The sequence below is a fragment of the Tachyglossus aculeatus genome, unplaced genomic scaffold (assembly GCF_015852505.1).
Source record: "Tachyglossus aculeatus isolate mTacAcu1 unplaced genomic scaffold, mTacAcu1.pri scaffold_134_arrow_ctg1, whole genome shotgun sequence".
NCBI classification, from domain to species: Eukaryota; Metazoa; Chordata; class Mammalia; order Monotremata; family Tachyglossidae; genus Tachyglossus; species Tachyglossus aculeatus.
In genome coordinates this window covers 615,052-629,777 of record NW_024044861.1, presented here as the reverse complement: position 1 = coordinate 629,777, position 14,726 = coordinate 615,052, and the positions used below count along the sequence as shown (strand labels likewise).

Sequence of the window (14,726 nt, the reverse complement as noted above, 5' to 3'; positions counted from 1 at the left end):
CTGAAATTTCATGTATTTCGATTTCATATTTAGATTTCATCATCTATCTCTGCCACTTGTCTGCTGTGTGAACTTGGGCCAGTCAATTTACCTCTCTGTGCCTCAGTTACCTCATCTGCAAAATGGGGATTGAGACTGTGAGCTCCCTGGAGGACAGGAACTGTGTCCAACCCCATTTGCTTATATCCACCCCGATGTTTAGTACAGTGTCTGGCATATAGTAAGCGCTTGACAAATGCTGCAATTATTATTATCATTATTATCATTATCTGTAATTTATTTATTCATGGATTTATTTCTATTAATGTCTGTTTCCCCCTCTAGACTGGGAGCTTGTTGTGAGCGGGAATGTGCAATGCGTCTGTTTGTTGTTCTATTGTACTCTCCCAAATGCTTAGTATACTGCTTTGCACACAGTAATATGATTGAATGAATGAATGAATCTATTCATTTACAGAAAGAAGTGAAGATGAGCCATGAACACTCTTATGAAGAGTGAGATTTCTAATGATAATAGTCATTGTGTCCTTGGCACATAGGAAGCGCTTAACAAATACCATCGTTATTATTAAATATTTCCTATATGCCAAGCATTATACTTAGTGCTGGGGTAGACATAAGTTAATTAGAACAGTGCTCAGCGCTTAGAACAGTGCTTTGCACGTAGTAAGTGCTTAATAAATGTCATCATTATTATTATGAATTAGGTTGGACATAGCCCCTGTCCCACATCAGGGAATCACAGTCTAGTAAGGAGGGAGAGTAAGTATTCAATCTCCACTGTTACAAATGCAGAACCAGAGGCCCAGATTAATACAGTGAGTTGCCCAAGATCATGCGCGGGAAATATTCTCTAGCAAGGCAGGGAGATGGTTAATGCCAAGTGCATGGTAAGGTCATGATGTTGGCCAATATGACTCAGAGGACCAATTGAGGGACAGGAGTCTAATAACTGCAGATCTTTCTACAGGGATGTGAGGTTGGGGAGGTGGGGAAGGGGTCAGTGGTCTGCCTTCAACTCTCCAGTTTTCCTTCTGGAGTTGAGGGAAGGGCAGGAATTCTCCCACCACTCTTGCTCAGCTATATGTCTGGAAAAGTCCTACCTAACAAAGGAAGGAGGCCACCGAGCATTTACTAACTAAGTGCCTTCACTGGGCACCAGCTGCCAAGTGCCAAAGATGCTCCATGCCCAACCCCTGGGACTTTCTTGGCTGTGCCTCCTGGGAGACTCATGGACCATATGCCAGACCTTTACAGAGCCTTTTTCCACCAGGCTATTTCTTTTCCCAGGATCCTCAGCGTCCTCTTCCTTGTGGGGAAACTTTCCCAAGGAGAGGTCCTGTTCAGATTCCTGATGGCTGCTCACCCTATATTGAGCTGCAACCAGGACTGGCATGTTTGCCAAAACCATCTTCCCTGTCCACTTTCTACCATGAGTCAGCTTTTTACCTGGACAGTTGCAAGTAAAGGATGGAATTTCACTACCGTAGCCACAAGTTTTTCATCCTGTCCTGGTCCCTTTCCTTGTGCCTGAATATGCCCTCTGCTGCTCCCTTCAGCATTCTTCCACTCCAAATCCACACAATTATCTTCCTTTTCCCACTTCACAGCTCTAAAGCAACAGACCCCTCTTTTGGCTGCTGCACCAATCAATCAATCAATCAATCGTATTTATTGAGCGCTTACTATGTACAGAGCACTGTACTAAGCGCTTGGGAAGTACAAATTGGCATCACATAGAGACAGTCCCTACCCAACAGTGGGCTCACAGTCTAAAAGGGGGATACAGAGAACAGAACCAAACATACCAACAAAATAAAATAAGTAGGATAGAAATGTACAAGTAAAATAAATAAATAAATAAATAGAGTAATAAATATGTACAACCATATATACATATATACAGGTGTTGTGGGGAAGGGAAGGAGGTAAGACGGGGGGATGGAGGGGGGACGAGGGGGAGAGGAAAGAAGGGGCTCAGTCTGGGAAGGCCTCCTGGAGGAGGTGAGCTCTCAGCAGGGCCTTGAAGGGAGGAAGAGAGCTAGCTTGGCGGATGGGCAGAGGGAGGGCATTCCAGGCCCGGGGGATGACGTGGGCCGGGGGTCGATGGCGGGACAGGCGAGAGCGAGGTACAGTGAGGAGATTAGTGGTGGAGGAGCAGAGGGTGCGGGCTGGACAGTAGAAGGAGAGAAGGGAGGTGAGGTAGGAGGGGGCGAGGTGATGGAGAGCCTTGAAGCCCAGGGTGAGGAGTTTCTGCCTGATGCGCAGATTGATCGGTAGCCATTCGAGGTTTTTGAGGAGGGGAGTAATATGTCCAGAGCGTTTCTGGACAAAGATAATCCGGGCAGCAGCATGAAGTATGGATTGAAGTGGAGAGAGACACGAGGATGGGAGATCAGAGAGAAGGCTAGTGCAGTAGTCCAGACGGGATAGGATGAGAGCTTGAATTAGCAGGGTAGCGGTTTGGATGGAGAGGAAAGGGCGGATCTTGGCAATGTTGCGGAGCTGAGACCGGCAGGTTTTGGTGACGGCTTGGATATGAGGGGTGAATGAGAGAGCGGAGTCGAGGATGACACCAAGGTTGCGGGCTTGTGAGACGGGAAGGATGGTAGTGCCGTCAACAGATATGGGAAAGTCAGGGAGAGGACAAGGTTTGGGAGGGAAGACAAGGAGCTCAGTCTTCGACATGTTGAGCTTTAGGTGGCGGGCGGACATCCAGATGGAGATGTCCTGAAGGCAGGAGGAGATGCGAGCCTGGAGGGAGGGGGAGAGAGCAGGGGCAGAGATGTAGATCTGGGTGTCATCAGCGTAGAGATGATAGTTGAAGCCGTGGGAGCGAATGAGGTCACCAAGGGAGTGAACCTTGGTGGGAGCACCACTTTTTCTTACCCCACAGCCCCAGATTTGGAGGACTGATGTGGGGCAATCAATCGATCCTTGGTATTTATTCGATGCTTACTAGGTACAGACCACTTTACTGAGCATTCATTCATTCATTCATTCATTCATCCAATCATATTTATTGAGCACTTGCTGTGTGCAGAGCACTGTGCTAAGCGCTTGGAAAGTACAATTCGGCAACAGATACAATGCTGGTATTTTTTAAGCACCTACTATGTGCCAAACACTGTTCTAAGCGCTGGGGTAGATACAAGGTAATCAGGTTGTCCTACGTGAGCCTCAGAGTCTTAATCCCCATTTTACAGATGAGGTAACTGAGGCACAGCGAAGTTGAGTGACTTGCCCAAAGTCACACAGATGATAAGTGGCGGAGTCGGGATTAGAACTTGGGAGAGCACAATAAAACAGAATTAGCAGACACATTCCCTTTCCACAATGAGTTTACAGTCTAGAAGGGGAGACAGACATTAATGTGAATAAATAAGTTATAATATATAAGGATATGTACGTAAGTGTTATGGGGTGGGGGTGGTGAGACTATCAAATGTCCAAAGGTCACAAATGGAAGGGCATAGATGCCACAGGAGAGAATGAAAGCTGGGAGAAAGAGTACTTAATTAGGGAAGGCCTCTTGGAGGAGATGTGACCTTAGCAATGCTTGGAAATTTGGGAGAGTGGTCGTCTGGCATATATGGACGGGGAGGGAGTTCCAGGCTAGGGGTTAGACGTGGGTGCGATAGATGAAATCAGGGCACGATGACTTAAACTGGCGCTAAAGGACTGGAATTTGTGGGCTGGGCTGAAGTAGGAGATTAGTGAGGTGAGATAGGACGGGGCAAGCGGATTGAGTGCCTTAAAGCCAATGGTAAGGAATTTCTGTTTTATACAGAGGCGGATGGGCAGCCACTGGAGGTTCTTGAGAAGTGGGGAGAGATGAATGGAACATTGTTGTTGATAAATGACTCTTACAGCAGAGTGAAGTACGGATTGGAGTGGGGAGAGAATGGAGGCTGGGAGGTTAAGAGGAGGCAAATGCACTAGATTCATTCATTCATTCAATCAATCATATGTATTGAGCACTTACTGTGTGCAGAGCACTGTACTAAGCATTTGAGAAGTACAAGTTGGCAACATATAGAGATGGTCCCTACCCAACAGCGGGCGCACAGTCTAGAAGGGGGAGACAGACAATGAAACAAAACATGTGGACAGGTGTCAAGTCGTCAGAACAAACAGAATTAAAGCTAAATTCATTCATTCATTCATTCATTCAATCATATTTATTGAGTGCTTACTGTGTGCAGAGCACTGTACTAAGCGCTTGGGAAGTACAAGTTGGCAGCATATAGAGACTGTCCCTACCCAGCAGCGGGCTCACAGTCTAGAAGCGAGAGACAGACAACAAAACAAAACTTATTAACAAAATAAAATAAATAGAATAGTAAATATGTACAAGTAAAATAAATACAGTAATAAGTAAAATAAATAGAGTCATAAGTAAAATAAATAAAATAATAAGTAACATAGAGTAACAGTAAAATAAAGTAATAAGTAAAATAGAGTAAAAAGTGAAATAGACATCGTAGATGGAGGAGCAGTGTGGCCTAGTGGATAAAGCATGGGCCTGGTGGTCAGAAGGACCTGGGTTCTAATTCCCGCTCTACCACATGTCTGCTGTGTGACCTTGGGCAAGTCACTTCACTTTTCTGTGCCTCAGTTCCCTCATCTGCAAAATGGGGATTAAGACTGCAAGCCCCATGTAGGACAGGGACTGTGCCCAACCCAATTTGGTGGTATTCCCCCCAGTGCTTAATACAGTGCCTGGCACACAGTAAATACATAAAAAATACAACAAAAATAATAATAATAATAGTAATAATAATAGTAATAATAATAGTCAGGGAGCAGAGCCAGGATAGGATGAGGGAGAGCTGGCGATGGTGCTAGAAGAATAAGAGAAAGAAGCAGAGGTGGGGTATGGGAGAGAACAAAATATTTTCTTCTCTGAGCACTCACCGCCTCCACCTCCACCGCCACCCACTTTCCCAGTCCGTTCTCTTTGTCCTTCAAATTTGTGGCCCCGGTGGGAGGAGATTGGCCAGTAATCGCTGGCAGCAGCAGCAGCAGAGATCCAATGTGCCAGAGACAGAAAAAAACAAAGTTAGAGAAATAGATGTAGAATACAGAGGAATGATGGGTGACTGGAAAGACTTCTTGTTGATCCCAGAATTCTGGCAAGGGTCCGGAAAACCAAGGGGAACAAGGAGAATGGGGCTAGGAAGGCCAGTATAGGTGGCTGATCTTCGGGTGAATTTGGCCAAAGCGATATACAAACTTCAATCTCTTCTAGAAGAAGCAATGTCTTCCTGGTAGGCTTGGAATCTCTGGAAAGTCAGTTTTAGCCTCTGGGAAATGACCTCAAGAATAACGTCAAAGATAAAATCTCAATTCCTTTGCACATAGTAAGTGCTTAATAAATGCCATCATTATTATTATTAAAACATAAACTTCAGGAAGCTTCACTTCAAAGATAAAACACACTGGCATTGGTTGTTTCATGGTTTAGTGGCCTGCTAGACACTGAGTCATTTGGGTTCTAATCCAGTTTTGTGACAGATGTCCTGTGTGATCTGGACCAAGACACTTATCCCTGATTTTCGATTTCTACATTAGTAACATGGAGAGCATTGGTGCTGTACTATGGTGTGAAGACAAAATAACATCAAAGGCAAGAAGGCATTCTCACAAAGATATAGGCTATAGAACTATATGGGCATAGTGTCAATTTCAGGAATGGTGAGTCATTATCATGATCGTTTCTTGAGATTCCTCTTCCATATTCCTTTTCACCTACCCCTAATTACTTCCTCAGACTCCCTGCAGCACCTAAATTCAGGACAAAGAGGGTAACACACATAGTCGGGGTAAACAAGACAATCCAGGAAAAGAACAGAAAATGTAAAATGAAACTTGATTTGCAATTGTCTTCTTCCAAGGGCCTTGAGATCAACTGATTCTGTTCCCCATAATCCTCCTTCGATTCAAGTTCCCCAGACTGAGCTTAACAAAAGCAGTCTGACACAGTCAGGGTAGAGGCACTGATTCCATTCACACGGATTCCACAATCTCTTCTATTATATCATCACATTCACATGGCTCTGGCCCTAGGCTCTCTTCTCTCCATCTCTCCCTTCCCCTCATCCAGAAAAGCCCCAAAGCTAAGAGGTCCTCACCTGGATCATGTGATGGAAGACTTGTCCCGTCTATGCCCTGAAATGACACGGTTGGGAAGCAACAGTTATAGAGACAGGATGGTGTGAGCTCATCTCCCTTAGGCTTTTGATTACTGTGTCACTCGCAATGGTTGTGACACTGTTTGAAGTGGGAATCTGAGACCTCTCCCAAGAATTAGCAATGTTTTCCCCTCCACTGCAAGCCTTCTGTCTGGTCAAATCACATGGATGGCTTCATTTTTCAACTGAGAAATTATTTAATGAGTGCACAAATCTTCCTATAAGCATGAGAAGAAACTTTTTGCAGCTTTATCAGTGGTTGAACCTGGGTGTTGATAGACACAAATAAATAGATCCAGAAGTGAAGATAAAAAGGTCATTTGAGTCAGCTCCTTCTCTACAGAACAAAGAATACCTATAATGTCCAGACAGATAGTAGCAGCTGAAAGTCCTGGAGAAATCAATCCATCATTGTATTGAGCACTTCTCTGTGCAGAGCACTGTAATAAGTGCTGGGGAGCGCTTACTGTGTGCAGAGCACTGTACTAAGCACTTGGGAAGTACAAGTCGGCCACATATACAGACGTTCCCAACCCAACAACGGGCTCACAGTCTAGAAGGGGGAGACGGACAACGAAATAAAACATGTAGACAGGTGTCAAGTCATCAGAACAAATAGAATTAAAGCTAAATGCACATCATTAACAAAATAAATAGAATAGTAAATATGTACAAGTAAAATAGAGTGATAAATCTGTACAAACATATATACAGATGCTGTGGGGAGGGGAAGGAGGTAGGGTGGGGGGGAGAAGGAGAGGAAAAAGGGGGCTCAGTCTGGGAAGGCCTCTTGGAGGAGGTGAGCTCTCAGTAGGGCTTTGAACCACAGTAAGCTTGAGGTCTAGAATATCTTGCAATTTTATAGTGAATGTTCTCTGTACGCTTTTCACACCACTTCCATCTCTCAACCACTTTTCTCATTTTCTTCTTATGGATCTTTCATGTTCCAGTTACAATTTTTAATACATTAGAAAGCACCATGGCTTCTCCTTTACAACCAAACACATTATCCCATGCTGTGCATACATACTTGATGGATTCCCAATTTAGGGAGAGGTGCCAGGATAAAGAACCTAATAATCATCATGGGATTGTTAAATGCCACCTTAATTTTATTTTGTTTATGGTATTTGTTGAGGGCTTACTATGTGCCATGCGCTGTACTAAGTGCTGGGGTAGACAAAATTTAATCAGTTTGGACACAGTCCCTTTCCCACAAGGGGCTCAGTCTTAATCCCCATTTTACAAATGAGGTAACTGAGACCCAGAGAAGTGAAGTGACTTGCCCAAGGTCACACGGCAGACAAGTGGCAGAGCTGGGATTAGAACCCAGGTTCTTCTGACTCCCGGGCTCCTGCTCTATCCATGTGAGCAGGGAATGTGCCTGTTTATTGTTGTGCTGTACTCTCCCGAGTGCTTAGTACAGTGCTCCACATGCAGAAAGTATTCAATAAATACAATTTTTAATGGCATTTATTAAGCACTTACTATGTGCCAAGCACTGTTCTAAGCGCTGGGAAAGTAACAAGGGGATCAGGTTGTCCCACGGGGGGCTCACAGTCTTAATCCCCATTTTACAGATGAGGTAACTGAGGCCCAGAGAAGTGAAGTGACTTGCCCAAAGTCACACAGCTGACAATTGGTGGAGCCGGGATTTGAACCCATGACCTCTGACTCCAAAGGCCGGGCTCTTTCCACTGAGCCACGCTGCTTCTCTACGAGTGAATGAATGAACTAGGCCATGCTGCTTTTTATGGGCTAAACACCCTACCAAGCACTAGGGTAGGTACAATGCAATCAGATCCACCACAGTCCCTGTCTCACATAGGGCTCTCAGTCTAATGGTCTTGGAGAACAGGTATTGAATCCTGATTTGATAAATGAGGGAACTGAGGCACAGAGAAGTGAAGTGACTTGACCAAGGTCACACAGCAAATAAGAGCAGGCAGTGTTCTTGATATTTCATTCATTCGATCTTTTTACTGAGTGCTTACTGTGAGCAGAGCACTGTACTAAGCACTTGGGAGAGTACAGTATAACAATAAATGGGCATATTCCCTGAAGCTGGAGCGACGCAGAAGGGAGTGGGAGAAGAGGAAAGGGAGCTTAATCAGGGAAGACCTCTTGGAGGAGATGGGCCTTCGATCAGGCTTTGAAGGGGGGCAAAGTCCCATGTGGGGCTCACAGTCCCTGTCCCATGTGGGGCTCACACTCTCAATCCCCATTTTACAGATGAGGGAACTGAGGCCCAGAGAAGTGAAGTGACTTGTCTGAGGTCACACACTGGACAAGTGGCAGGCCAGGATTAGAACCCATGACCTTCTGACCCCCAGGCCCACGCTCTATCCACTATGCCAGGGATCCCAGTCCAAAGGAGAGGGAGAACATTAGTAACAGTGGAGATGATCTGCAGCACCCCATGGGGTGAAGATCAAAGAACTTAACTTCTCTGTGCCTCAGTTACCTCATCTGTAAACTGGGGATTAAGACTGTGAGCCCCCCGTGGTACAACCTGATCACCTTGTAACCTCCCCAGCGCTTAGCACATAGTAAGCACTTAATAAATGCCAACATTATTATTATTATTATCATATTATTATTATATGAGGTAAGAAGCCATTCTGGTTTATGGGAGGAAATGAGCCACTAAACTCCTCTTAAACTCCTATTAAGCTCTTTCATATCCCATCTCATCCCCATGATCTCTATTGAGGATGAGCAGTAGAATCAGAGACGTGGAGGGGAGCACACAGAGTCGGGATAAGGGAGATAACACTGGAATCCTGCAGAAACCTTACATTGAGGATCTATCTGCAATTGCTGCCTACCGAAGGCCATGGAACAGGCTGATTCTGCTCCCAAAAGGCAGAAGCCTCCCTCCCCACAGGCTTTTCTGACTGAGATTAGGCAGAAACAGGTAGGGCCGAGACCCTGGGAACTAACCTGCTCACACAGATTACATTCAGGAAACCATACTGTCGCATCACATCAACATGGTTGTGAGTTGAAAATCTCTTTCTTACTATTTCTCCCCTTCCCTTCCCTTCCTATCAGAAAGCCTGAATGCTAAGAGAGATTCACCTGGGGTTGCCTATGTTTACACCCAGTCATGCGATGGAAAGCTTGTGTCTGGGGTTTCAGGGGATACGCATGGGAAGCAGCTGTTATAAGGACAGGATGCCGTGAGTTCCTCTCCCCCGGGCCTGTGATAGCTGTGTCAAATGTTATGGCTGTGACACTGTCTGTAACGGGAGTCTGAGACCTATCCAGAGAATGAACAATCTTTTCTTCCCATTGCAACAAACACTTTGTCTGGTCAAGCCATTCTAACGGTATAGTTGCTTCATTTAATGAAAAAGTTCTAGTCCCGGGGAAAATCTCCAGGATCATTTCAAAAAGTAAACTGGCACAGGACGTGAATTCCAGAAGGCTTCCATCTCTCTAAGTTTCCAAACCATGGGCATCTGCCTCTGGTCAGCACCCATATTTAATGAGGATGGACAGGTTGACCTCGGGCTATGGGTGACAGGAAGAGAGATTCAAGGACAAACAGAATTATTTTAATGCACTGCTTCTGCTGGCACTGCTCTCTGAGCCCATATTAGTTTAAATGGCATGCCTTCAGCACATTCAGCACACTGTCCTAAGTGCTGGGGTCAAAATAAAACACGATTCCTTTTTTTAATAGTATTTGTCAAGCGCTTATTATGTACAGCGTGGCTTAGGGAAAGAGCTCGGCCTTGGGAGTCAGAAGTTGTGGGTTCTAATCCCGGCTCTGCCACTTATCAGCTGCGTGACTTTGGGCAAGTCGCTTCACTTCTCTGTGCCTCAGTTACCTCATCTCTAAAATGGGGATTAAGCCTGTGAGCCCCACATGAGACAACCTGATTAGCTTGTATCTACCCCAGCACTTAGAACGGTGCTTAGCACATAGTAAGTGCTTAACAAGGACCATCCCGCCGTCGACCCCCGGCCCATGTCCTTCCCCTAGCCTGGGATGTCCTCCCTCCACACATCCACCAAGCTAGCTCTCTTCTTCCCTTCAAAGCCCTACTGAGAGCTCACCTCCTCCAGGAGGCCTTCCCCGACTGAGCCCCCTTTTTCCTCTCCTCCTCCCCATCCCCCCCGCCCTACCTCCTTCCCCTCCCCACAGCACCTGTATATATGTGTGTACAGATTTATTGCTCTATTTATTTTACTTGTACATATTTACTATTCTATTTATTTTGTTAATGATGTGCATATAGCTTTAATTCTATTTGTTCTGACGATTTTGACACCTGTCTACATGTTTTGTTTTGTTGTCTGTCTCCCCCTTCTAGACTGTGAGCCCGTTGTTGGGTAGGGACCGTCTCTATATTTTGCTGACTTGTACTTCCCAAGCGCTTAGTACAGTGCTCTGCACACAGTAAGCGCTCAATAAATATGATTGAATGAAAAAAGACCATCATTATTATTATTAATATGTGCTAAACATTGTACAAAGAGCTGGAATAGATACAAGATAATCAGGCTGGACACAGTCCTTGTCCCACATAAGGCTCACAATCTTAGCCCCCGTTTTACAGATGAGGTAACTGAGGCATAGACAAGTGAGGGAACCAGGATTAGAAGCCAGGTCCTCTGAATCCCAAACCTGTGCTCTCTCCACTAGGCAACACTGCTTCGCAGTCGTATCCTCTGTCCCACCAAGAGTTCGCAATCTTGACTGAGGAGGACAGATATTTTGAAAGGAGAAATAAATCACAGACAAAAAATTGACAACATGGGCTTTCAGAAAATAACAATTAAAAGCAAAGGAGATTGAAAAATATAAGAAATAAAGTGACTCTGGGAGAAGCAAACCTGATGATTTTGCCCACTTGAAGAACAGGCCTTGGACATAATCTCGGAGTCCACAACTGCTACTTGATTGTCACCATCACCTCTGGGGAGAAAATTGGTCTCAGGCGTGACTTGTTCAGCACACGATTTGTGAAATTTATCCAAGAATTCCCACACGTTCCCACAGGACAGAATGGGAAGGACAGTCCCCAACAACCAGCCTTCTGGAAGCTAAGGGTGCTAGGAGTTGGGGAAGATCTCTGGATGCCAGATTTCTTCCAAGCAGATCTGAGGTTTATTTTGCCTTGGAAAGGTCTAGAGAGAAGCAGTGTGGCATCCTGTGAACCTGAGAGATCTTCTATTATAATCAAAAGTCTTAATAATTTCAGTAATTATAACAATAATAATGTTAGTAATAATGATCAGAGTAGGCACTAAGCATTGAGGTAGAAACAACGAAATAATCAATCAATGGTATTTATTGACCACTTACTGTGTTCAGAGCTCTGTACTGTTTGGGAAAGTACAACACAATAGAGTTGGTAACCAATCGGTCGATCATATTTATTGAGAGTTTACCGTATACAGAGCACTGAACTAAGTGCTTGGGAGAGTACAATATAACAGAGTTGGTAGGCAAATTCCCTGCCTACAGTGAACTTAGAGTCTAGAGGGAGAGACAGATGTTAATATAAATAAATAAATTACAGATATATATGTCAGTGCAATGGGGCTGTGGATGGGGGGAATGAAGAGTGCAAATCCAAGTTCAAGGACACTGCCAAAGGCAGAGGGAGTAGAGAACATGAAGGCTTGTTTGAGGAAGGCCTCATGGAGGAGATGCTGTTTTAATAAGGCTTTGAAGGTGGGAAGAGTGATCGTCTGAGGGATATTCATTCATTCAATCGCACCTATTGAGCACTTACTGTGTGCAGAGCACTGTACTAAGCACTTGAAAAGTACAATTTGCCAACAGATAGAGCCAATCCCTACCCAACAACGGGCTCACAGTCTAGAAGGGGGAGACAGACAACAAAACAAAACAAATGGACAGAATTTGAAGGGGGAGGGAATCCCAGGCAAGAGGCAAGATCTGTGGCAAGATAGATTAGATCAAGGTACAGTAAGTAAGGTTGGCATTAACAGAGTGCAATGAATGGGTTGGGTTGTAGGAGGAACTCAGCAAGGTAAAATAGGAGGGAGCGAGCTGATTGAGTGCTTCAAAGCCAATGGCAAGGAGATTCTGTTCGATGTGGAGGTGGATTGGCAACCACTGGAGATTCTTTAGGAGTGGAGAATTGTGGACTCCGTGTATTTTTAGAAAAAAAGTCTGGCCAGCAGAATGAAGTGTGGACTGGAGTGGGGCGAGACAGAAGGCAGGGAGGTCAGCAAGGAGGCTGGTGCCTTAGTCAAGGCATGATAAGTGCGTGGATCAACGGGGTAGCAGTTTGGATGGAGAGGAAAGAGTGGATTTTAGCAATCGTATGGAGGTAGAACGGACAGAATTCAGTGACAGATTTTGCTGGTGGGTTGAATGAGGGAGATGAGTAGAGGATAATGTCAAGATTATGGTAGACGTGATCCCTGCCTATAAGGGTCTTAGATGGGCCACAGTCCCTGACCCACCTAAACTCTGTCTCTTCTGCCTCCCGCTGCTTCCTTTAGATCTCTCTGTGTGCAAATGACTGTGAAGAGTTCAGACAGATGCTTGTATTCTGCAAATCTAGTGAAATGGTTAGCAAGAGAAGAAGGTCAGCAATGCGAAGAGGCGATTGGTTTCCTCCTCCACAGGGCTCGTGTTTACCAACTCAATCACATTGTACTCTCCCAAGAGTTGAATACAGTGCGCTACATGAAGTAAGTGCTCAATAAATGCAAATGATTGATTGAGAAAAGGCAGGCAGGGGAGAGACAAACACACATGCAAGCATGCCACTTCATTTGGTCAACCTTAACTCCCACTGTCCTGGCTGTCCAAGGACAGAGAAGGTCTCCTACAGAGGGAGAGCCTGTTCGCAGAATCTGCTTTTGCCTAGTGATCGGACCACTCACTGGTGGGCCCAAGGCAGAGGTTAGTGCTCAGGAATGACTCGACTGGTCACGGCCCTCATGGGATGAGAGGGACGTCTCCCCTTCCCCAGGGCACAGCAGTTCCTCCTGACCCGGGGATCACTGCTGACCAGGACCAGGGGACAGAGGGAGGGGTAACAGGCCGAGAGAAAAGCCGTTGTGCTCTCGAGGTGAAGATCTTTATCAACTACATTGGTCAGATAGACTGTTATAAAGCTGTTGATCCAGTAAAAGCAAACAAAGCAACTGACCAGGACCACGATGGTCTGGTTGGCTCTGGTCTCTGCAGAGGACCTGGGGGTGACACAGGTGCTGTGGATATGCTGGACTTGTTTGTGGTGCCGATAGAGCACGTTCACCATGTAGCCACTTGACCAGCTCATGAGGAATATGAAGAAGAGATCTCGGATAGTCATGGCACTTATAAAGGTAATCGAGTGGATAAAATCTAGATCCGGAAGAGTGGAACAGTATTTCAAAACATATCCCTGCCCCACGATGGTGACATTTCTGATTGCTTGAATGGAGATAATCACTTTGATGTAGATCAATATGTTGAGGATCCAGAAGAAGAGGAAGGAAGGGAGGATGTATTTGGGTGCCCTGGGTTTGAACCTAGCCAACTGAGAGGTACTGGGACTGATGGTGACAGCTTGGAAGACACTCAAAAGACAGGTGGTGCAGATGGAAAGGCCACGAGATACTCTGTTAATGTACATGACACTCTGACACCCAACATCATTGAAAATATTCCTCATCCCAAAAGCCACCATGGTCTCTGGGACCCCACGGGTAAGAAGGGTCACCGTGTTGGCCACGGTTAGGTGGGTAAGGATCAGGTCTTTGGGCTTCTTCTGCTGGGGCTGAGTTATGAAACTGTTCATATACACCACAAACACAGTTGCGTTTCCTAGGAATCCAAAGACACTCTGGTAGAGGAAAATAATTCCAAAGATTATGTCCCTGGTTAGCATTGTCAGCAAAATTCTTCTTAACCAGGGTACCCAGAGGTTCCTAAAAGTAAAGCCAATAGTGATCCTTATTTTATATTTTAACTTTCCAGAATACTGTCATGCTCATCATCTGCAGACAACAAAAATGACTAAGGGGGTCGAAAACTAAGGTGGTCAGTTTGGTCATCAACATCAAATGATGAGGCAGAGGTAACTCAAACCACCCAGAGTGCTGAGAGACTTAAGGGTCAGTACGTGAACGACCACAGATGGAATAGCTAGAGATAGGCTGAGGGGCTTGAGGGGAGAACAGATGATTCCCTTGCCCATTTTTGGAACCCCAGACAAGCCTCTTTTGGAATCGGAGATCTGGCCATCCCATTTGGGATGATCCCTTCCAGAGACCAGGGTGGGGGAAGAAATTTCCCAGCAGCTCCCTCTCTTCCCCGGCTATTGGAGAGGACCACTGGCCCCTTCAGCCTGTCACCATCTGGAATCAAAAACATTCACTTTGAGCAGGGCACTGGGAAAGTGGTGCAGCTGTACTGGAAAATGACACCTAAGAGTTGTAATTATTGACACGTTATTGGTTATTTTCATGTGGGGACTCCCCAGCAGGAGGGGGTGGATGGCAGGGGACTTACCAATCAAAAATAAAGTAGGAGGAACGGGTCTGAGGGAAGGC

General features: G+C 45.5%; 1 protein-coding gene across 1 annotated transcript; it reads right to left on the bottom strand.

Annotated features, from left to right (window-relative positions):
- Nucleotides 1–3,622: 3,622 nt before the first annotated feature.
- On the bottom strand, nucleotides 3,623–14,062 carry LOC119922957 (vomeronasal type-1 receptor 4-like). Its single transcript, XM_038742573.1, has 6 exons — nucleotides 13,181–14,062; nucleotides 9,276–9,635; nucleotides 8,993–9,018; nucleotides 5,756–5,787; nucleotides 4,918–5,132; nucleotides 3,623–3,673 (listed from the first exon to the last, which is right to left on the bottom strand). Exons 1-6 carry the CDS (start codon nucleotides 14,060–14,062, stop codon nucleotides 3,623–3,625), a joined length of 1,566 nt encoding a protein of 521 aa, XP_038598501.1.
- Between the last annotated feature and the right edge of the window lie 664 nt (nucleotides 14,063–14,726).